The sequence below is a fragment of the Somniosus microcephalus genome, chromosome 1 (assembly GCF_052327205.1).
Source record: "Somniosus microcephalus isolate GS21.2 chromosome 1, FLI_Smic_1.0, whole genome shotgun sequence".
NCBI classification, from domain to species: Eukaryota; Metazoa; Chordata; class Chondrichthyes; order Squaliformes; family Somniosidae; genus Somniosus; species Somniosus microcephalus.
This window is the reverse complement of record NC_140987.1, coordinates 285,062,209-285,086,465: the sequence shown is the minus strand read 5'-3', so window position 1 is coordinate 285,086,465 and position 24,257 is coordinate 285,062,209. Positions and strand designations below refer to the sequence as shown.

Sequence of the window (24,257 nt, the reverse complement as noted above, 5' to 3'; positions counted from 1 at the left end):
ACGAAGGCCAACATACCATTTGCCTTCTTAACCGAGGTCATGCCAGAAGCTTGGGCACAAGCCTGGAACGTGGAATATTCAGGTCCTGGACTAGTTTCCAGCTGGTCCAGGGAATCCAGCTAACCTTTCCATTGAAGATCATTAGAACGTCTGGGGCTATCATGATTGTTACACTGTCATGAGGAAATCTTTGGGAAAGAAGCCAGACTGTTATTTGCTCACCCCAAACTTAGTTAAGATGCTAACCCTAATGAAGCAGCAGGATTGAAATTTGATTTAATTTCGAATAGCAAGACTTGTACATCCAAGAATGCTTAACAATGGGATAAATAATTACAACTAGAAAGCTATTAATAGCAGTAACTTTATTTTTCAACTCTGCTGTGCTTACTCTCTCCATTTTTAACTGCACATGTAAGTTAAACGATTTAAAGGTCTAGGGACGATCAGGGCCTCGAGTTTCCTCTGCATTTGCCTCCAGATACACTCGTAATCTGGGCGTACAAATTGCGTGGTTTGAAAGATTGAAGAATTTTGGCCGTAAGTGAGTTACCCACGTAACTACAATACACCCAAATCTGCTCGATTTTTTTTTTAATGTCCATCCATCAAACCCTCCATCCGAACGTATCTCTGCCCACAAAACTGGCCACGCTTACTACTATCAGATATGAGTATCCTCTAATTGCACTTGCTCAAGGGGGCGTCTCAACATTGCAATCGAAATTTCAGGCGCAGCAGGAAAAAAAGTAATTTTTCTGGTCTTTTAATTGCAATGTTTTGAGCATGTTTTTCAAAATTTATACTCTTTCTTTTAATGTGGTTTTTATAGCGTAAGCATAAGTCACATTAGAAATTGGAAAGCTTCCCCGATTGCTGTGCCTGATATGCATCAATAATGGTTAAATGAATTGAAACTTTAATTCTAAGACTCGAAGCAGAAAAATACTGGTGTGGGTTCGGCATTTCCTTGAGACCCGATTGTTTATGCTGATTTCCGCAGATTTATGGAGCATTTTAAGTTTGGGCATATTCTAATGAGATTGGGAGGATACTCGGGCCCTTTTTGACATCAGCAAAACGGGCAAGACATTGGGCGCACTTTCGGATTGCACCCACAGAGGAAACTCCAGGCCCACTGGTAAACTAGAGTCATAGTCATAGAGTCATAACAGCACAGAAGGAGGCCATTCGCCCCCATCGAGTCCATGCCAGATCTCTGTGGAGCAATCCAGTCAGTCCCATTCCCCCGCTCTATCCCCATAGCCCTGCAAGTTTATTTCCCTCAAGTGCCTATCCAGTCTCGCCTTGAAAACATTGAGTGTCTCCGCTTCCACCACTTCTGTCGGCAGTGAGTTCTAGGTCCTCACCACTCACTGCGTAAAAAGGTTATTCCTCACGTCCTCCTGTATCTCTTGCCCAAAACCTTAAATCTGTGTCCCCTAGTCCTTGTACCATCAACTAGTGGGAATAGCCTTTCCCCATCTAGCCTATCCAAACCTGTCATAATCTTGTACACCTCTATCAAATCACCCCTCAACCTCTTTTGCTCTAATGAAAACAAATCCAGCTTCTCCAACCTGTCCTTGTAGCTAAGATTCCCCATCCCCAGAACCATTCTGGTAAATCTCCTCTGCACCTTCTCAAGGGCCTTCACATCCTTCCTAAAGTGTGGTGACCAGAACTGGACGCAATACTCCAGTTGTGGCCTAACCAGCGCTTTATAAAGGTTCAGCCTAACTTCTCTGCTTCTGTACTCGATACCTCTATTTATGAAGCCCAAGATCCCATATGCTTTGCTAATCACTCTCTCAATATGTCCTGCCCCCTTCAGGGACCTATGCACATTAACTCCCAGGCCCCTCTATCCCTGCACACTCTTTAAAACTGTGCCACTAAGTGTATAAATAAATCTCACGTTAAATGGATATTTTATTATTTATTATTGCATGGTTACACTCTAGAATACTCTTAGTTTATTTGTTGATTTTGGATTGATGAATTGTTAACCTGTCAGTATTTGTGCCACTGTGGCTTTGTTTTTAACTGGGAGCCAGTTTTCGCTGGGTGAGTTTTGGTGTCAGTTCAAAACTCACCCAGGCCTCATTTAAATGCTGCTCACCGACTTCCCACCTGTTCCGGGTGGAAAGTCGGTGGGAAGCAGTGGAAATTCATGCGGCCCAGAGGCCGTCTGCCAAGCTGGTAAGTGGCCTCCTCGTAAAAATTGCAGTCAAGTTCTGATGGTGTCATTGGGACCAGACATGCATATGTTAGAAAGAACCATGCCGGCTTTGGGTGGGTATCCTTGCCAGCTATACCGTGGATTAGGTTAAAATAGAGGCAGGTATGTGACCTGGGTGATTTTAACTGCCCTCCCGCCTGGATCCAGCCTGAAATCGCCCTCTGTGATTTGGTCTCATATAGATTATTCCAACCTGCTAAAATTTCAAGTATGCTGTGCAATTTGGCCAGTCATGATAAATAGTAAACTGAAAAATACTATTAATACATAAGAACATAAGAATTAGGAGCAGGGAGTAGGCCATAATCCCCCTCGAGCCAGCTCCACCATTCAATAAGATCATGGCTGATCTTCGACCTCAACTGCACTTTCCTGCCTGATCCCCATATCCCTTGATTCCCCTAGAGTCCAAAAATCTAACTATCTCAGCCTTGAATATACTCAATGACTCAACATCCACAGCCCTTTAGGGTAGAGAATTCCAAAGAGTCTCAACCCTCTGAGTGAAGAAATTCCTCCTCATCTCAGTCTTAAATGGCCGACCCCTTATCCTGAGACTATGCCCCCTAGTTCTAGACACTCCAGCCAGGGGAAACAACCTCTCAGCATCGACCCTGCCAATCCCCTTGGTCAATATTTATCCCTCATTCAACATAAAACAGATTATCTGGTCATTATCACATTGCTGTTTGTGGGAGCTTGCTGTGCGCAAATTGGCTGCCGCGTTTCCCACATTACAACCGTGACTACACTTCAAAAAGTACTTTATTGGCTGTAAAGTGCTTTGGGACCTCTGGTGGTTATGAAAGGAGCTATATAAATGCAAGTCTGTCTTTCTTTCCCACTCGGAATCTTATATGCTTCAATGAGATCACCTCTAATTCCTCTAAACTCCAGAGAATACAGGCCCAATCTACTCAATTTCTCCTCATAGGACAACGCTCTCATCCCAGGAATCAATCTAGTGAACTTTTATTACACCGCCTCTAAAGCAAGTATATCCTTCCTCAGATAAGGAGACCAAAACTGTACACAGTACTCCAGGTGTGGTCTCATCAAGCCCTGTACAATTGTAGCAAGACTTCTTTACTCTTGTACTGCAACCCCCCTTGCAATAAAGGCCAACATGCCATTTGCCTTCCTACTTGTTTTTATTTAGGACCTTAATAAAGTGGTAAATAATTAATGCCTCTGTTCTTCCAGTGGCCAAGAGAAGCTCTTCTTTCTGTATCAAGGAACTTGTTCAAAAATGTCGACCTTGGCAGTGATGAAATGAAGGATAGATTCTCTGAAATGTGTGTACAAGTCCACACAAGTGTGAATGTGATGGCAGAACAATACTATGCTGAGCTGCGACGGAGGTACTACACAACGCCCACATCCTACCTCGAGCTGATTAATCTATACTTGTCCATGCTGCAGGAGAAACGGAAGGAACTAATTTCGGTAAAGCTATAGTCTTCGATGTTGTTTATCAAAACCAAGATGTTAAATGTTGTTTCTGGTGACGCAGTAATTTCTGTGCACCACCCTTTTCCAAATGTCATTTAAATTAAGCGTAAAATCTATCCTTAAAATAAAATATACTGGGGGTGAAATTGGATTAGGCCAAAAACAGGCATGGGGATCGCAATGCGCGATTGGCCTGCGCCCTTTCAAAGGAGTGCAGGCAGCACATAGAATTCGTGCTGTCTGCTACTTTGCATGATAGCAGTGCACAGCCCAACTGACTGAACGTGCTGCTGACTGGCTGTGTGCTCCGCAGGAGGCCGGAGTTTGCGATTTTCGCACAAGGCTACCTTATTTAAAGCTTTATTTAAAACTAGCCTGCGCCTCTGAAAGGCAGTCTGCGCCTCTTAAAGGTGAGCTGCCTTCTGGTTATCAAAAATGTTAAAACTGCTTCACCACAAACCAAAATCGCTCAACAGGCCAGGGAAAGGACACCCAGGGTCTCAGACGCAGCACTCGAGGCCTTTGTGTAGGGGGTGAACACTCGAAGAGAGATCCCCTACTGACAGGGGGTCAGGAGGCCCTCCAGAAACACTGTGGGACCAGATCGCCGAGGCAGTCACTGCCAGCGGTGTCGCCGCCAGGACGTGGCTCCAGTGATCAAAGAAGTTTAATGACCTCAGGCGAGTGGTCATGGTCAGTGAATGCATCTTCAAAAGGCGTCTCCTACTAACTTCACCACTGGCCTCACACAATGCTCAATGCACCACACCCCCATTACTCACCTACCAACAATCTCTACCAAACATGACTCACACCTCACATTCATAGCTTCACCTCACTTGCACATATTTACCTCTGCTGCAAGCCTCATACCCACATTTCACAGCTTGAACACACTGGCAAATCACTCAAACACATTTCACCACATTCACTGACACACTTCCCTTTCTCTTGCAGGAAAAGATGGTGCATAACCGGCACAAGCAGATCTTAACCGGTGGGGGCAGGCTCGCCTGCACGGTGCTGGCCATTCTTGCCATGGCATGGCATAGCCCGTGGCCAGTGGTGGGGCTGGAAGAATACAAGATGCCGGTATCCTCATACCTTGTCCTCCTTCTCACATCCCACTTCCCCCCTCATCCCACAATCTCTTCTGATTCACAAACTGCACATGGTGTAAGCGTGCACCTCTTGCTTTCCACCCCTCCCCTTACCACAACCTACCCATGTGCCTTCCTCATTTCAGACACCCAAGAAACCCAGCCTGCCCAGCCAGTGGTTGAACAAGAAGAGGGAGAGGAGAGTGAAAAAGAAGAAACACCGTGACTTGATTTCACACTCCCAGCCACCAGCTCAGATACTGACACTCTGCGTATTTTAGAGGATAGGTTAGACACGGGATCTGCATGTGGTGAGACACTGGGCACGAGTGGCCTGCAGCCAGGCCAGGGGGTAAGGGTAGCTCAGGTGCCAGCTCCCCGGAGGGCGAGGTCGCACACGAGTTCTGCTGCATAGAACTCAGATAAAGACTTCGATGGGGTGGTCTACAGAAGAACGCTGATGGGTATGCACAATGAAATGCTTGTTGCATTGGCAGGCCTGCCAGAAAACCTGATTGCAATGTCAAGGAGCATGGAGGAGTCCAGCTCCAGCCTTGCACAGGGCTCTGGACAGAGCTTGGAGCCCACCCTTTCCAGGTGGGCAGATCCATTAACGCACTTGTGGACCCAACCATCATGCTGCTTCTGATGGCTGAATTCTCCGCTTCCATTACAGCACAAGCAGAAGCAGAGACTGAAATCATGCAAGCACAGACCACTGCCATCATGGCTGAGTTTACTAGTGTAGAAAGGGACTTGCAGGGTGTCACAGCAGTCTGTATGTACTCCATCAGATTACTAGGTATGCTGAGGTGCTGCCCCAAGGGAATGGCAATGGATTCGTGGCGGACAATCCTGCTCTCCTCTCTCAGGATGACACCATTCGTGCTCCCACCACTGCCACTCTGCCAGTGTGCTTGCTTTTTCCTGTCAGCCAGCTAGTCCAAACTGCTGCCACCCATGCCAAAGTGGCGCCTCCCGAAGCCAGGCCTCCTCGACCCAGAGATCCTCGAGGTCGTCCTGCAAGACCATCTGCAGTCTCCCCCACTGAAAGTGAGCAGCCTTCCACCAGCCATGCTGCAGCCACTGGGGTAGTTCTGTGTCGGAGCACGAGAACAGACAAAGGCACACGCAAGACAGTCACTAAGGGAATGCACAAGGGTGATTAGTTGATTTTTTTGATGTAATATTGGATGGATAAATGTATAAATTTATATTTGGAAGGTTTGCTTTGTGGTGGCTTTTATTTCAGCATTGTGGCCAAGAGGATGCAGTGATGGTCAGTAACAGAGGGAAGGTAAGGTGTGGGATTAATTTTGAACGGGGAATTGGGGTTGCATGGTAAGAAATACAAGAAAATAAAAGTATGTATATAAAAAGTTATCTACCAAAGAATAGCTGAGCAGTTTGATTTGTGATATTTTATTGTGTTCCTTCTGAGGAGATCAGCAGCGAAAGCAGCCTTTACATTTGCCAACAGTTTAGAGTGGGCAATATAATAAATACAGTTGAATTTTCTGGTAACACTGCAAGATTGCATGGCCCCGAAAACCTGCAGCCAGAGATTTTGGTTACTATGCCGGGATCGGGCCCCACTAGCCCCAGCGTACTTTCTGGGGTCAGTGTGGAGGTTTCAACAAGGTTCGCGGGAGAGTATAATTACAGGGTGATGAGTGTCCATCATATTTCGGTGCACACTTCCTGTCAATGTTGCTGTTATAGATTCCAATGTACATTCTCCCCCAACTGGAATTTGTTCCCAAATGATTATTTTGTTTACTTTAAGAATGTGACATCGAAATTTTCAGTGTGACACAAAGTGTAATGGACAGGAAAAGTGCATTGTATGATCGGTTTTTATTATTATTGGATTCCCCCGTGGCATTGCTCGTACACAGCTTTATAAGGGCAGGAGTATTATGCCATATAACGCACACATGCATTCTTATGCTGCTAAAATGCAGCTCTGTCCCTTGAAGGACACCAAATCTAATTGCTGTTAAGTACATAATGGGTGCGTTAATTCAGAATGAGTTTAATTGGTATTCAGACTGTAGGTTAAATGTGATTGGTAATGTTAATTAAGATAGAGATATTCTGACTCCGTTATTTACTACTCCTGGGGAGTTTTTGTTCTACATTGTGCATGAATGTCTTTATTTACTTATACTTTTGTGACACAGAAATACAAATGTGACACTTGCAGTATGATTGATAGGAAATGTGCATTCGACATATTGGCTGGAATTTTCACTGTTCGATGCACTGGGAGCGGGGGAGCCCTGGAGCATGTGGGGAACCCGGAAGTTTCAGCAGCGCGTTTGTCAGTGGCTTTTTAACAGAGGGTTTTAACATTGGGTTTCCCAATCAATTAGCGCGAGTGGGTGTGATGACGGCACGCATGAGTCTTTTTCAGCTGAAGTATTTAAAGGGACCTTGTGAAGATATAAGTTGAAGGATTATTCAGGTGGGGGAACAGAGGAAGAAACTGCTTTAATGGAGAACCTCACTTAAATGATGCCTCTCTAGAGCTGATGCTATATTCTGTAAGGGCCCAGAAGGAAGATTCTCTTCCTAAGCCGACTCCAGCATATCACCGATCATACACACTTAGCTTCCAGATGCACCCATTCCTATCTGTCCAGGCATCTAAAGCGCATCTTCAACATTCTGATTGCTTGCTCGATGACAGTTCACACAGATTCACACAGAAACCCCACAGTGCAGATAGAGGCCATTTCGGCCCATCGAGCCTGCACCGACACACATCCCACCCGATCCCCATAACCCCTACACCAACACATATCCCACCCTATCCCCGTAACCCCACGTATTTAATCCCCCTAACACTAAGGGTCAATTTATCATAGCCAATCAACCTAACCTGCACATCTTTGGACTGTGGGAGGAAACCGGAGCACCTGGAGAAAACCCACGCAAACACGGGGAGAATGTGCAAACTCCACACAGACAGTCACCCGAGGCCGGATTCAAACCCGGGTTCCTGGCGCTGTGAGGCAACAGTGCTAACCACTATGCCACCGTGGCTTTGATTGAATCTCTCCTGGGTCTCATTGTTTGGGCTCCAAACAGGTTTCATCAGCAACATCTTCACAGGGTAGCCCTTGTCTTCAAGGAGCCAGCCGCTAACTCTGCTTTGAGGTCCGAAGAGCTCTGGGAGTGTGGACTGGCGCAGGATGAAAGAATCTTGCCCACACCTGCATGATGATTTTTTTGTGGTGGCATACAAGCTGAACACTGATGGAGTGGAATCTCTTGTGGTTGATGAAGACTCCAGGGTGATCTGGGGGCACCTTGATTGCCACGTGTGCAATCGATGACTCCCTGGACCTGCGGGAAGCCAGCCAGAGCCGCAAAGCCGAGCGCCCGCTCATTCTGACTGGCCTCATCGGGTTGCAAATTGCACATAATTGCCGATCCTGGCATCGGTCACATGAATTATACATTTGTGGGCTGCAGATTGTGAGATTCTACAGATATCTCCTCGAGATCCATGGAAGGAGCCAGAGACGAATAAATTGAGGGTGGTGGTGACTTTGACACCACCTGACGCGATACTCTGAGCCTCCTGAGGCACTGGTGTTCCGATATGTCCAGGAAGCTGATCCTCTGCCTATATACCCTGTGTTTGGGGGTATCGCCTCCTGCGAGCTGCATCCCTGTGCTCATCCCCTCTCTCCTGTGGAGCGGCAGGTCAGTGAGGAGAAGGCTGCTGCTGCCCCTGCTGGTGCTTCACCTGCTACTGGTGACGTTGCTGCTGCTGCTCATCTTGGTCCTCATCTGAGGTTCAAGGTAAAACTGCATAGTGGTATCCATGCTGAACTGATGCTTGACAGATGGAAAGTGTAGATCAGACTTACAAAAATCCAAGGTAGCAGAAATGACCTCCAAAGTAGTGGAAATCAGCTGTACAGTAGTGAAAGCACACTCTCCAAAAGCCTTTTACTTAGGCAAGGAAGCAGGTGTGAGGTCTGAGTATGCATATAATTGTTTGCCTCAGCCCCCTCAATTCACGCTGTTATATCACCTTGCTTTCACTGGCGAGTTCCAGGAAGCCTGGGAAACCTGTGCACTCAGAGTTAAAGCTCAAATCTGCAGTTAAAGCAGCTGCTAATTGCCTTTTTCAATTGCCAACCCGCCTCTCCCATGGGGGTTTCTCGCACACAGCCGAAAATGCTGCAGTTAAAAGTGGAAGTTGGCGGATTCGAGTCGGCTTCCCATTCCTTTTAACCACCCGCCCGCTCCCAGGCACACTCACGTTTTTAGGTAAAAATCCCCCCCATTAATTATTATATTATACATTGTCAACCAGATGGTAATAAAGTTGGGACTTTTCTTTCTTCCTGTCTATAGTAATTGTATAAAAATGTATAATAACCTTTAATTATTTGTGGCTTTTACATGATGAGAATAATTTTTCTCCTGGAAAATATTGGATTGTTTCCTTTAAAGATTTATGAGGTGTGAGGGAACCTTTTTATTTCGGGCTGCTGTGAATTATTTGTTCCTACTTTGCCTTTATCACCAAGGGGATATTTGAAGCATATCCATGTTGAACCAAAGATCATTTTTAGTTTTAATTGCATTTGACAGACTGAAAGTTCTCTAGAAAACTGGTAGTTATAGTGGATTAAATTTTGTAGTCCCATTTGGTGTTGGTTTATTATCCATTTCATGCATTTTACATTATGTTGCATGAAATTAATTAGTTAACAGAGACTTGGGGGGGAAAATTAAGTTGGTTAGCGCCTTAAGAGGGCGTTAATAGGGCGCAAAGCAACTGGCGCCCATGTGCGGCGATGTTTGCGCCGCTCACGAAATTAACTAGACATTTTGCGGCGGCGCTAAACACTACCGTCACGATCTCCTGCGCCGGCAGATCGTGATGTCAGTCGAGTGCGCAACGCCCCGGTAGTGCCCTGGACCGGATATTGAGTGGCGCCCCTGCCTTACCGCCTGCCGCTAGCAATGACAGGTTGAGGGGAGCGTTTTGCAGTCAGGAAGGGACTGGGGGAGCGCTATTTAAAGGCGACCATTTCCTGCCTTTTTTTGTTGGTGACATTTTTGCACTACGCTTTCTGAGAGAGAGAGAGAGACTTCTGGAGAGATTCAACGCTGTGTGAAGGCGTTTTGGGTACTGAGCAGCACTTTGTAGGTTCATTTTGATTTGCCCTTCCTTGTATCGATTTAGAAGAGACTGTGGGGGCTGCACTCTGAGCTCTTTCCCTGGGTCTCTCCATTGTTCTTTCCAGCAGATTTGATGTACAGGTCTCTCCAAGCCGAGATTCAAGGCTGCAATGAGCAGGATGCGGATGGAGAGCAAGATCAACCCTCCCCTTTAAGAACTGGCAGGCGCCATTGTGTCTGTCATAGAATCATAGAGTTATACAGCACGGATAGAGGCCCTTCGGCCCATCGTGTCCGCGCCGGCCATCAAGCCCTGTCTAATCTAATCCCATATTCCAGCATTTGGTCCGTAGCCTTGTATGCTGTGGCATTTCAAGTGCTCATCCAAATGCTTCTTAAATGTTGTGAGGGTTCCTGCCTCCACAACCCTTTCAGGCAGTGAGTTCCAGACTCCAACCACCCTCTGGGTGAAAAAGTTCTTTCTCAAATCCCCTCTAAACCTCCCGCCCTTTACCTTGAATCTATGCCCCCTAGTTATTGACCTCTCTACTAAGGGAAAAAGCTCCTCAGCATCCATCCTATCTATGCCCCTCATAATTTTGTACACCTCAATCATGTCCCCCCTCGGCCTCCTCTGCTCCAAGGAAAACAAACCCAATCTGCCCAGTCTCTCTTCATAGCTGAAGCGCTCCAGCCCTGGTAACATCCTGGTGAACCTCCTCTGCACCCTCTCCAACGCGATCACATCCTTCCTGTAGTGTGGCGACCAGAACTGCACACAGTATTCCAGCTGTGGCCTAACCAGTGTTTTATACAGCTCCATCATAACCTCCTTGCTCTTATATTCAATGCCTCGGCTAATGAAGGCAAGTATCCCATATGCCTTTTTTACCACCTGTTCCGCCGCCTTCAGGGATCTGTGTACTTGCACACCCAGATCCCTCTGACCCTCCGTCTTGCCTAGGGTCTTACCATTCATTGTGTATTCCCTTGCCTTGTTAGTCCCCCCAAAGTGCATCACCTCGCACTTTTCCAGGTTAAATTCCATTTGCCACTGTTCCGCCCATCTGACCAACCCATCTATATCGTCCTGCAGACTGAGGCTACCCTCCTCGCTATTTACCACCCTACCAATTTTTGTATCATCCGCGAACTTACTGATCATACCTTTTACATTCATATCCAAGTCATTAATGTAGACCACAAACAGCAAGGGACCCAGCACCGATCCCTGTGGTATCCCACTGGCCACAGGCTTCCAGTCACAAAAACAACCTTCGACCATCACCCTCTGCCTTCTGCCACTAAGCCAGTTTTGTATCCAATGTGCCAAGGCACCCTGGATTCCATGGGCTCTTACCTTCTTGACCAGTCTCCTGTGCGGGACTTTATTGAAGGCCTTACTGAAATCCATGTATACCACATCCACTGCGTTACCCTCATCCACACACCGAGTCACCCCCTCAAAAAATTCAATCAAATTAGTCAGACATGATCTTCCCTTGACAAAGCCATGTTGACTATCCCTGATTAATCCTTGCCTCTCCAAGTGGAGACAAATTTTGTCCCTCAGAATTTTTTCCAATAATTTTCCGACCACTGATGTTAGGCTCACTGGCCTGTAGTTCCCCGATTTTTCCCTACTTCCCTTCTTGAATAATGGTACTACATTAGCGGTTCTCCAGTCCTCTGGCACATCCCCTGTGGCCAGAGAGGTCCTGAATATATGTGTTAGAGCCCCCGCAATCTCTTCCTTTGCCTCACACAGCAGCCTGGGATACATTTCATCCGGGCCTGGGGATTTATCCATTTTTAGGCCAGCTAAAACCGCCAATACCTCCTCCCTCTCGATGTTAATATGTTCGAGCATATCACAGTCCCCCCGCCCTATTTCTATGTCTACATCGTCCTTCTCCATAGTGAAAACAGATGCAAAAAATTCATTTAGAACCCCTCCTACATCTTCCGGCTCCACACACAGATTGCCACTTTTGTCCCTAATGGGCCCTATTTATTCCCTAGTTATCCTCTTACCCTTAATATACTTATAAAACATCTTAGGATTTTCCTTTATTTTGCTCGCCAGTGTTATTTCATGGCCCCTCCTTGATCTCCTAATTTCTTTTTTAAGTATCCCCCTGCACTTTTTGTACTCCTCTAGGGCTTCCTCCATCTTTAGCCTTTTGTATCTGCCAAAAGCCCTCCTTTTTTTCCTAATCCATTCTCGTATATCCCCTGACATCCAAGGTTCCCTGTGGTTTTTGGAACCACCCTTGACCTTTACGGGAACATGTTGCCATTGTATGATCTCAGTCTCGCTTCTGAAAGCCTCCCATTGCTCCGATGCGGATTTTCCTACAAGTAGCTGATCCCAGTCCATTTTGGCCAGATCCTGCCTTATCCTATTAAAATCGGCCTTCCCCCAATTTAGAACCTTTATTTCCGGCCCATCCATGTCCTTTTCGATGACCACCTTAAATTTTACCATATTATGGTCACTGTCACCAAAGTGCTCACCTACTAGCACTTTTTCCACTTGGCCAGCCACATTCTCTAGAATTAGGTCCAGTACCGCCCCCTCTCTTGTAGGACTTTCTACATGCTGGCTCAAAAAGCTCTCCTGGATGCACTTTAAGAATTCTACACCCTCTGAGCCTGTCACACTCTGACTATCCCAGTTAATATTGGGGAAGTTGAAATCCCCCATTATTATTACCCTATTATTTGCACATTTCTCTGAGATTTGCCTACATATCTGTTCCTCTATCTCCCCCTGACTGTTTGGAGGCCTATAGTACACACCCAGCAAAGTGCTTGCCCCCTTTTTGTTTTTAAGCTCCACCCATATGGCCTCATTAGAGGAACCTGCTAATATATCATCCCTCCTTACTGCAGTAATTGACTCCTTAATTAATATTGTGACACCCCCTCCTCTTATACCTCCCCCTCTGTCTCGCCTGAAGATTCTGTACCCCGGAATATTGAGCTGCCAGTCTTGCCCCTCCCTCAACCATGTCTCCGTGATAGCAACAATATCATACTCCCATGTGTTTATCAACACCTTCAGTTCATCCACCTTATTTGCAAGACTCCTTGCATTAAAATAGATGCCATCCAGCCTTGCCCTTATATGTTTGCCCTGTCTACCAAGCTGACTTGTTTTTTTCTCTATAATTGGCAGCACATCACCCCCTATTTCAGCTCCCCTCTGTATCCCATCCCCCTGCCAAGTTAGTTTAACCCCCCCCCAACAGTGCTAGCAAACCTCCCCGCAAGGATATTTGTCCCGCTCTGGTTCAGGTGCAACCCGTCCGACTTGTACAAGTCCCACCTTTCCCAGAAGCAGGCCCAGCGATCCAGGAAAGTAAAACCCTCCCCCCTACACCAACTCCTTAGCCACGCATTCATCTGCTCTATCCTCCCATTCCTATACTCACTAGCACGTGGCACTGGGAGTAATCCAGAGATTACAACCTTCGAGGTCCTGCTCTTTTATCTGTTACCTAGCTCCCTAAATTCTTGATGCAGGACCTCATCTCCCTTCCTTCCTATGTCATTGGTCCCAATGTGGACCACGACCTCTGCCTGCTCACCCTCCCCCTTAAGAATGCCCTGCAGCCGCTCAGTGACATCCCTGACCCTGGCCCCAGGGAGGCAACAAACCATCCTGGAGTCACGTTTGCGGCCACAGAAACGCCTATCTGTTCCCCTTACGATAGAATCCCCTACCACTATTGCTCTCCCACTCTTTTTCCTCCCTTCCTGAGCAGCAGAAGCTTCCCTGGTGCCAGGAAGCTGGCTGCTGCTGCCTTTCCCTGGTAAGTCATCCCCCTCAACAGTATCCAACTTGGTATACTTGTTTGAAAGGGGGATGTCTGCAGGGGTTCCCTGCACTACCTGCCTGCCTTTGTTGCTCCGCCTGATGGTCACCCCCTGTGCAGCCCTACCCTGAGGCGTGAACAACTCGCTAAACGTGCTATCCACGAGCCTCTCAGCATCGCGCATGCTCCAAAATTCATCCACCCGCAGCTCGAGTGCCGTAATGCGGTCTACAAGTAGCTGCAGCTGGATGCATTTCCCGCACACATGGTCGTCAGGGACACTGGCAGCGTCCCTGACTTCCCACATGGAGCAAGAGGAGCAGAACACGGGTCTGAACTCTCCTGCCATGACTTACTCCTTTAATTAATTTAAAAATGTATTCAATACCCCAGCTACAGGTATACTCTAGGGCGCTTTATTTACCAACTGTCCCCACTACACCAGAGACCCTAGAAATTTAACACCACAGAAGTCAAGCTTGTATTGAAAAGAGAGAAATACTCACCAACCAATCACTTACCTGCTCCCTGGTGACGTCACACTCTGATTACTTTTTACCTCTCTCCCCGCTGCTGAGTTGGTGTGCCTCGCTGCTCTCTGGTTTTTATACCGGGCTCCGACTCACTGCTCCCGCTGGTCCCGACTGGTCTCGGGCCTCGCTGCTTTCCGGTTTTTATACCGGGCTCCGACTCACTGCTCCCGCTGGTCCCGACTGGTTCCATTGCTGACTGACATCACATGAGCTTCGCCAGCGCTCTGAGGTAGCACCTCGCTCCTCGGCCTTTGCGCCTTAAGACAGGTGTGCAGTGCCTGATTTTGCGCTCCAATCACCCCCAGGGGCGATAAAAGCCAAGTTTGCAGTCGGAGGTGATAATTCGCGCCAGGCGCTAATCTTTGCACCCGGCCGATAATTGCGCCAAAATGGAGCGACACTGAATTTCTCCCCCTTAGAGTTTGGATCTTCAATCATCATAACATTTTTTGCTACCAGCTTGCTGCCAATGTCCTCAGTGGCCAGGTAGCAGTGACCATCCAGGCATGACTTTTGTCAAATATCCCGATGTGCTTGCTGAGAGACAGCACAGTCTCTTTCTGTCATCTTCTTGCTCAACAGCACTGAGTGGCAAAGGAGCAGAGCAAGGTATGAAACAGGACTCTCATTGTGGCACTACAGTATTGCTCAGTGATCTTGCACTGCCACTAGCCTCTGCAGCTTCTATCAGATTTGGTACACTTTCAGATACGGTGCAACCTGAAAGTTGGTGACTGCTGAAGGATTTTTATTGTTTACTGCTGTTTTCAGACACAAAACTTATAAAATAATACTTGGAATAATATTATTACCCTCTATAGAACTGTGACATAACAATCTATTTTCGTGATTCTCCAAAGAACAGTCAGAATTCACCCAGCTGCACCTTGGAAGATATTTCATCAGCCAGGTCCTCTCAGACACAAAACTAAATATTCAATCACTGTTTCTTATTTCTAATATACTCTGAACAGTTATATTTATGAGATATATGAGAAGGATTTCAACATTTTCAAAGTGGGATATCATTGAGAATTTGATTACAGATCTTTGTATTTTCTGATTATAGTTAACTAAAATAATTAATTGCTGTTTCATGTGGGTGATTCATATTTTTATTTATAGGTATTCAACCTATTTGCATGTATCTGCGTTCATTGTATAATCTTACTTCAGGGAGGCTGTAAGTGCTATTATGAATTATTACATTGTCTGAATTAATTTTAATATTTCCTGTATAATATCAGGCTCGGGATCGTGTGAAGAATGGTCTTTCCAAATTGCTGGAGACTAATGTGCTGGTAGACAAAATGAAAATTGATCTTTCAGCTCTCGAGCCAATTCTTCAACAGAAATCAATTGATGTAAATGCTTTAATGGAGAAATTGAGTGTGGACCATGCAGAGGCAGATCAGGTAAACAATCTAAAGACAACAATTTTAAGGGAAGTCCATGATTAGTAGCTGCATATGGTTGAATCTCGTAAATGCCCTTTCTGGTAATTAACTTTCCCTCTTGCAGCTGCGTCAGAAGGGGCTGTATATTCTTTGAGCAACACCATTGGAGCTCCGGTAGTATTGTTATAGTCTATAATATATGGAAAAAACTTGGCCTAGACATTTGGCCATTTTTGGGCACGCGGGGGGCGCCAGGAATGATCCATACGCCTAAATGGTGAGGACTGAGGCGCACCCAATATTGGATCTTGGGCTTCATTATCATCGAGCTGGCGAGCTGTGGACACTAATACACAGCTCACCAGCAAAGCAGAATGGAAGACTGTGCCGCTGCAATGCAGGTAAGTTTTACGTAGTATTACATAGTATTTACAGCACAGAAACAGGCCATTTGGCCCAACAGATCCATGCTGGTGTTTATGCTCCACACTCCTTCAAAGGATATGGATGACGGGTCATTTGAAATTTTCTATGACTGAGATCGGAGGTGGGTAAGTGAATTTGAGGTACAGATTAGCCATGATCTAACTGACACACCAAGCTCAAGATGCTGAATGGCCTACTCCTGTTCCTATATGTACTCCAGATGTACCTACCCAATAGTTTGAGTGTCAGTGCATGGTAAGATCAATCATTCAAGATGCTTCTGGAAAATGGCTTAAGAATGGTTGCTGGCACTGGTACATGTCTAGGACTGTGTAAGTGTAAACCATTTAAAGTTTAAAAAAAAAGAAAAACTTACATTTATATAGCACTCTTCATGACCTCAGGATGTCCCAAAGCGCTTTACAACCAGTGAAGTACCTTTTGAATTGTAGTCATTGTTGCACTGTGGGAAACAAGGCAGCCAATTTGCGCACAGCAAGGTCTCACAAACAGCAATGAGATAATGACCAGATCATCTGTTTTAGTGATAGAGATAACTATTGGCCAGGACACGTGAGAACTCTCCTGCTCTTCTTCGAATAGTGTCTTGGGATCTTTTACTTCCAGGGCAGTGGGGCCTCGGTTTAACATCTCATCACTGTTGACGCCTCCAACAGTGGAGTACTCTCTTAGTACTGCACTGAAATATCAGCCTAGATTATGTGCTCAAGTATCTGAAGTGGTACTTGAACACACAACCTCTGAGGTGAGAATGCTACCACTGAGCCAAGGCTGACACCTACAGATTACCTAAGAAGCTAGAGATCACAAAAATGTTACTACTTCTTTTCCTCCTCATGGTTGTCTGTAATTGCTCTCCAAATGAATTGGAGCTAGCCAGACTATTAGGACGTAGCCATTTAACACATCTGCCATTTCCTGGTATGTCATGATGAGGAAGTTTTTCATTTTCACTGCCTGGACTAAATGGAATGAAAATCAGGCAGGTTCTACAAAGGACAGACAATCCACTCCACCAGTTTACCGCAATATTCTTTACCCTTTTTCTCCACATCAAAGTGTGATCCGTGCATGCAACGATTTAATTCATCATGTACTGCTCCCAACCCCAGGCCTCCCTATCTGTTGTTCCCACCCCAGGCGGTCTCATCTGCTGCTGACCTCAGCTGCCTTTATTTCCCCCCCCTCTTCTCTCTCAGTATACCGATCCCTAACCCAAGCCCTCCCCTTCCCTAATTTGCTGCCTTCCCTGACCCGACCTTTCCCAGATTCTGCTATGGAGCAGGATGGCTCCGACCTAAAGGACAAAAAAAAACTGCACCAAAACTAACAACAGTAAAAAAAAACCTACAAAAATCTTCCAGACACAGAAGGAAGAAAAGGTAGGCTAAGCAGTTTTTAAAAACCAGCTTTACTGATGTAGTTTCATGCATATTACATAAATAACTACCTTCAACCATACACACACGTTCTGTCTAAGCCACACGACATAAATTATATCACCTAACAGTGCACCAACGTAAAATATTTGGATACACCGTACCACCACCACCGCCACCACAACACCATCCTACTGCCACAGGAGGCCTATTGGTGATGATGTGAAAGTGAGTTTCCTTACAGCCTAGGAGTAGAAATTTTTACTGACTTCTTATAGCATAAATAGTAAAATTTGATTGAGCATATTGTATGGAATATTTGAAGAATGATTGCATTGGTGACGTCCTGATTTACAGCTGAGTTTAGGTTACAATGTAGGAATGGTCTAATTCCTATCAAGAGACTGAGGTCGACTCAGGCAATCAATCAAAAGAAGTTTAATGTAAAACTAACTGAGTTTAACAGACAAATGCCAGGGAACTACGGATACAGGTCTTTACAGTTCGAGGGCTCCACGAGGACTGCCAGGGCGGTCCCGTGGACGGCGTCATGACGTCATCACGTTTTTCCCGCCGTTGGAGGATCACGTGATTAACGGCATGACGTCATCGCGTTTGCCCGCGCTCTTAAAGGGACCGCGCTCGGTACATGCAAACAGTATATACAAAGGTACAGGTTCAGGCTGTAGCTAACAGATTGTTAAAGGGAATTATGTACAGTTGTTCAGAGTCCCTTAGTGGCTCTGCCACATGCGCCCCCCACCCCCAGAATTGTCTTTAACGGAAAAAGTCAAACGGCGAGGAGGCCTGACAAGCCTGTCAGAGCGACTTTTGTACTCCTGAAGTGGAAGCTGCTGGACGGCGGACGGGCTGTCAGGTGGTTGCACTTGTCCTGGCACGGCAACTGTGGGCGGTCGACCACGTCTTGGCGGCTGTGCGGTCTCGACAGGACGGTCAAGCTCCAAGTGTGCCGGTTTCAAACGGTCCACCGAAATGTGGTCCGGCTTACCCCCGATATCCACCGAGAAGCTTTTGTCTCCTGCCTCTAGCACACGGAAAGGACCAGTGTAAGGGGCCTTGAGCAGATCCCGATGAGCGTCGTGGCGGATGAACACATATTCGGCGTTCTTCAGCTTTGCTGGGACGTGTGAGCTCTGAAAGCCGTGCTGCGATGTTGGTACAGGTGCGAAACACCTGGCTGCCTCCTGGTGGCTGATGAGTTGGTCGGATGCGGACCATGGCTCTGTTGGAGTCGGAAGGAAATCCCCTGGTATGCGTAGCGGCTGGCCATAGACGAGCTCTGCCGAGGACGAGCGAAGATCTTCCTTGGGTGCTGTGCGAAGACCCAACAGGACCCATGGTAGCCTGTCCACTCACCCAGCGCCTTGGAGGCTGGCCCGTAGTGTGGCTTTGAGCGACCTGTGAAATCGTTCGCACAGGCCGTTCGCCTGTGGATGGTAGGCTGTGGTGCGATGTAGCTTGATGCCGAGCCCCTGAGCTACTGCGTTCCAGAGCTCAGAGGAAAACTGCGGTCCACGATCAGAAGAGATGTCCGCAGGTACCCCGAAACAGGCGACCCAAGAGGAGATGAACGCCCTGGCTACGTCTGCCAAAGTGGTGGATGACAAGGGAACTGCCTCTGGCCATCTAGTGGTGCGGTCTACCATCATTAGGACATGTGTAAACCCATGGGAAGGTGGAAGTGACCCCACCAGGTCCACATTCACGTGATCGAACCGTCGCTCCGGAACAGCGAAGGTGGCCAATGGAGCTTTGATGTGACGCTGCACCTTGGCCTTTTGGCAGACCACGCAGATGTTGGCCCAGTCGCGGACATCCATATGCATGCCCCGCCAAACGAACTTGGACGACATCAGCCTTTGCGAGGCCTTCATTCCAGGGTGTGACAACCCGTGTATGGCGTCAAACACTTTGCGGCGCCAGGCGACCGGCACGATAGGGCGAGGATCTCCTACGGAGACGTCACAAAGTAGCGTGGTGCCTGCGGCCTGGAATTTGACGTCGGCCACTTGGAGGCTAGAGGGGCTGGTTCGGTAAGCCTGCACCTCCAGATCCGAGGCTTGATCTGCGGCCATGAGGGCATAGTCAATGCCAAGCTGGACCGCATGAATGGTCGTGCAGGAGAGGCAATCTGCCACCAGGTTGTCTTTACCGGCCACGTGCTGAATAACTGTAGTGAATTCAGATATAAACGTTAGCTGACATTGTTGTCGGGTTGACCACGGTTCGGCGGTCTTTGCCATGGCGAAAGTTAGTGGCTTATGGTCCACAAAAGCGGTGATAGGACGTCCTTCCAACAAGAACCGGAAATGGCGGATGGCCAGAAAAAGAGCCAGCAACTCCCGGTCGAAGGTACTGTACGCTCGCTCATTCCGCCGTAGTTGACGGCTGAAGAACGCCAGCGGTTGCCACATTCCGTTTACCCACTGTTCTTGTACTGCACCAATGGTGTAGTCTGACGCGTCGGTGGTGAGGGCGATGGTGGCTCCTGGCAGCGGGTGCGCCAGCATGGTCGCGCTGGCCAAGGCGCTTTTGGTGTCAGCGAAAGCACGGTCCATGTCGACCGTCCAGCTTACCGGGTCCTTGCCAGACTTGCCCTTGAGGGCCTCGTAGAGGGGCTGCATGAGTAATGCTGCCTTAGGCACGAAACGGTGGTAGAAGTTTACCATGCCGAGGAATTCTTGCAGGGTCTTAATATTCTGTGGGCGTGGGAAAGATGTTACTGCCTCCACCTTCGTTTGCAAAAGAACTGCTCTTTCCGAGGTGATGCCATGCCCCAGGAAATCAATTTGTTGCAGGCCGAACTGACACTTGGCCGGGTTGATGATCAGGCCGTGTTGGCTGAGGCGCCGATAAAGGGTGCGTAAGTGACTGATGTGCTGCTCCTTGTTAGGGCTGGCGATGAGAATATCGTCCAGGTAGATGAATATGAATTTGAGGTCCCGGAGTACGGAGTCCATCAGGCGCTGGAAAGCCTGGGCAGCGTTCTTCAGTCCAAACGGCATCCGCAGGAATTCGAAAAGGCCGAATGGGGTGATGATTGCAGTTTTCTGGATATCTTGTGGGTGCACCGGGACCTGGTGGTAGCCACGGACAAGGTCGACTTTGGAAAAAATGGTATTTCCCGCCAAATGGGCAGAGAAATCCTGGATATGAGGGATCGGGTACCGATCAGGAGTAGTGGCGTCGGTAGTCGCCGCATGGCCGCCATCCGCCGCCAGGTTTCGGGACAATGTGGCGAGGCGAAGACCAGGGACTATTCGACTGGCGAATAATCCCTAACCGTTCCATTGTGGTGAACTCCGCTTTCGCGGCCGTGAGCTTGCCAGGTTCGAGGCGCCGGGCCCGTGCATAGACTGGGGAGCCAGTAGTGGTGATGTGGTGTTCGACACCATGTTTCGTGGCCGTAGAAGAGAAGGTGGGTCTGGTCAGGTCTGGGAATTTGCCTAGCAGGCGAGTGAACTCATCCGGAGTCGGGAAAGCACAGGAGATGATGCGTGACATGGCGTTACTGCGGTGGCAAGGGATAGAGTGAAACGTGGCCGCATTGATTAACCGTCGGTTCCTTACGTCGACCAGGAGGCTGTTGGCGCACAAGAAATCCGCACCAAGGATGGCTTGAGAGACCTTGGCCGTAACGAATTCCCAGTAAAACCGCTGGCCGCCGAAGCACACCTGGACCCGCCGTCTACCGAAGGTCCGAATAGCCCCGCCATTAGCCGCCTCGAGGGAGAGGCCGTGCCTTCCAGCCTGTACATCAAGAGCTGACGCGGGTAGGATGCTACACTGCGCCCCGGAGTCGCATAGGAATCGCCGACTGGAGAGGGAGTCGGTGATAAACAGGAGCTTGCCTGAATTTCCGATTGCCAGCGCAGCCGCGGAGCACCCATTAGACCTGATCCTCTTTTGGCAGAGTTGCTGTTTTTTTTTGGGCGAGAAGCTGCAGGGAGGGTGGCAACATCTTGCTTTCGCGCCAAAACGGGCGTGGTAAAAGCACAGCCCCGCGGGTTGAGGAGCTGGGGCGGCATCTGTGGGGGATGGGCGCCTCATGGCAGTGCAGTACTGCTGCGTAACCGCGAAGATCTTGTCCGCTTCGGCAGCAAGCGCTGCGCAGTCTGTGACTTCGGACCTGGCCAGGGCAGCTTGTACTTGTTCTGGTAATTGGCTGAGGAATAGCTCCCTAAAGAGGAAGCATTCCGGTTCGGAGCCCAGGAGCGTGAGCATTTGGCTCATTAGCTCGGAAGGCTTGGAGTCCCCGAGGCTGGGCATAGCGAGCAGTCGGCGGGTGCGCTCCGACTTCGTGAGCCTGAAGACCTGTAGCAACCGCGTCTTGAGTGTTTCATACTTGCGGTCGTCCGGGGGGTTCTCAAGCAGGCTGATGATCCACGAGGCGGTGGAGCCGTTGAGTGCGGAGACCATGTAAAAGTATCGGGTCTGATCCGCAACGATGTTCCGCAGTGCAAACTGGGCTTCGGCTTGGATAAACCACGAGGTCGCCTGTTGTTCCCAGAACTGCGGCAGCTTCAATGCAACAGAGTTTGCTTCCATGCTTCGTTCCTTCTGTGAATATTGTTCGCAAAAATCGGGGTCACCAATGTAGGAATGGTTTAATTCCTATCAAGAGACTGAGGTCGACTCAGGCGATCAATCAAAAGAAGTTTAATGTAAAACTAACTGAGTTTAACAGACAAATGCCAGGGAACTACGGATACAGGTCTTTACAGTTCGAGGGCTCCACGAGGACTGCCAGGGCGGTCCCGTGGACGGCGTCATGACGTCATCACGTTTTTCCCGCCGTTGGAGGATCACGTGATTAACGGCATGACGTCATCGCGTTTGCCCGTGCTCTTAAAGGGACCGTGCTCGGTACATGCAAACAGTATATTACAAAGGTACAGGTTCAGGCTGTAGCTAACAGATTGTTAAAGGGAATTATGTACTGTTGTTCAGAGTCCCTTAGTGGCTCTGCCACAACAATACTTTATATATTTTAAAGTTCTTTTACAGCTAGGTTCCCCTTTCTTTAATATCTGTTGTGGATTATGAAACTAACATGATGTTTCACAGTTATGGCAGCCTATATGTAAGATAATTCAGTTGACGTTTAAACTGAATAATGTTCAAAAATAGATGTGAGGTTTATTATACCAAATTTTTTGGCCGTATTAGATTCGTCGCGTTGTACAGGAAGATGAAGCTTCAGCCAAGATAAAAGCTGCAGACACCCAAGCTATAGCTGATGATGCACAGCGAGATCTTGATGAAGCTATGCCTGCCTTGGATGCAGCAAACAAAGCCCTCGACTCTTTGGACAAAGCAGATATATCTGAAGTCAGAGTATTCACCAAGCCTCCAGATCTTGTTACGACTGTCATGGAAGCCATCTGCATCCTACTTAATACAAAGTGAGTAATCTTTTAAGATGTTGATGCATAATTAATCTGTGCCTTATCATTATCTGTGTATGTATCTATCTTACTAGTCCATTTCTCTAACTAAAAAAAACAACCTCTTTTACACTCTCATTGGACAGCAGGAGTGCATGACTGTTGCCAAAACTACTGCATTCGACCCTGGGAACCATATGAATGGTATGATGAGTACCAGGTTTCATCAGTTGGTAGTGTTTTCACCCGAGTTAAAAATTATGGCCTAGAAATTCAGTTGGTTGCGCCAGCCGGTAGCGCCTTAGGAGGAGTAGATGTCGGGCGCTAGGCGGCCAGCGGCCGGGCGCAGCGTGATCTGCGCCTCTCCCCAACTTCACTCACGATTTAGCGGCGGCGCAAAGTTTTTGCGCGCGCTCAGCTGCGCGCGCAGATCCTGACGTCATTTCCTCATGCAACACCCTTTGTGCGCCCCAAACCGGAAATTCAGTCGCGATGCCCTCTTGTGCGCCTGGCGCCCCTAGCGACTGGTAGAGTGGAACGGTGCTCAGTCGATGCGGGGCGCGGGGGGCGTAAATTAAAGGGCACTCCTCCTGCACTAGAAAAGGCTGCCATTTCGCAGCACTCCTTCTTGAGAGACGGATCTTTGCAGAGAGACCAAGGTAGAGAGCTTTCTGCTTTGGCTCAACACTCGGACAGGTACTTGTGGCTTCAGGCCACAGCTTTCCACTTGTCTTTGCCTTCATTGACATCTCATTGTTTGCTAACATATAATGGGGGCTGCAATGGGTGCAAACGCTGGCCTTCTCCATTGCATCCAAAGGGCTCACAGACGCCGTGAGAGAGTGGCAGTCCTGGCTAGACGGAGAGGGGGCAACAGGCGTCGGGAACGGAGGCCTTACCCACCCAGGGTATACCACCAGCAGTTCTCCTATCTGAACATGTCTGACGAGCAGTGTGTTCGGAGGCTGCGATTCCGAAGGGAGGTGGTCACAGAGATCTGCCACCTGCTTGGCGGTGATCTGCAGCCACATCTGAGGAGCAGGACGTCTCTGTCGGTGGCAGTGAAGGTGACGGTGGCTCTCAACTTCTATGCCACTGGCTCCTTCCAATCCACTGCTGGGGACATTTCCAACATCTCCCAGTTCGCCGTGCATTGCTGCATCCGCCAGGTGACCAATGCCCTTTTCAAAAGGAGACGTCAGTTCATCTCCTTCTCCATGGCCCTTGCCAAGCAGCAACAGCGTGCAATGGGCTTTGCAGCATTCGCGGGCTTCCCCATGGTACAGGGCGCCATTGACTGCAGGCATGTGGCTTTGCGGGCACCTCTGGA

General features: G+C 48.2%; 1 protein-coding gene across 3 annotated transcripts in view; it reads left to right on the top strand.

Annotated features, from left to right (window-relative positions):
* Positions 1 to 24,257, top strand: part of dnah6 (dynein, axonemal, heavy chain 6) — a 1,317,984-nt gene that overhangs the window by 945,365 nt on the left and 348,362 nt on the right. For all 3 annotated transcript variants that reach the window (XM_085993638.1, XM_085993630.1, XM_085993647.1), the window contains 3 exons: positions 3,446 to 3,688; positions 15,544 to 15,711; positions 22,710 to 22,945. In XM_085993638.1, the coding sequence (XP_085849764.1) occupies positions 3,446 to 3,688; positions 15,544 to 15,711; positions 22,710 to 22,945 (647 nt within the window). The remainder of the gene's footprint in view (positions 1 to 3,445; positions 3,689 to 15,543; positions 15,712 to 22,709; positions 22,946 to 24,257) is intronic.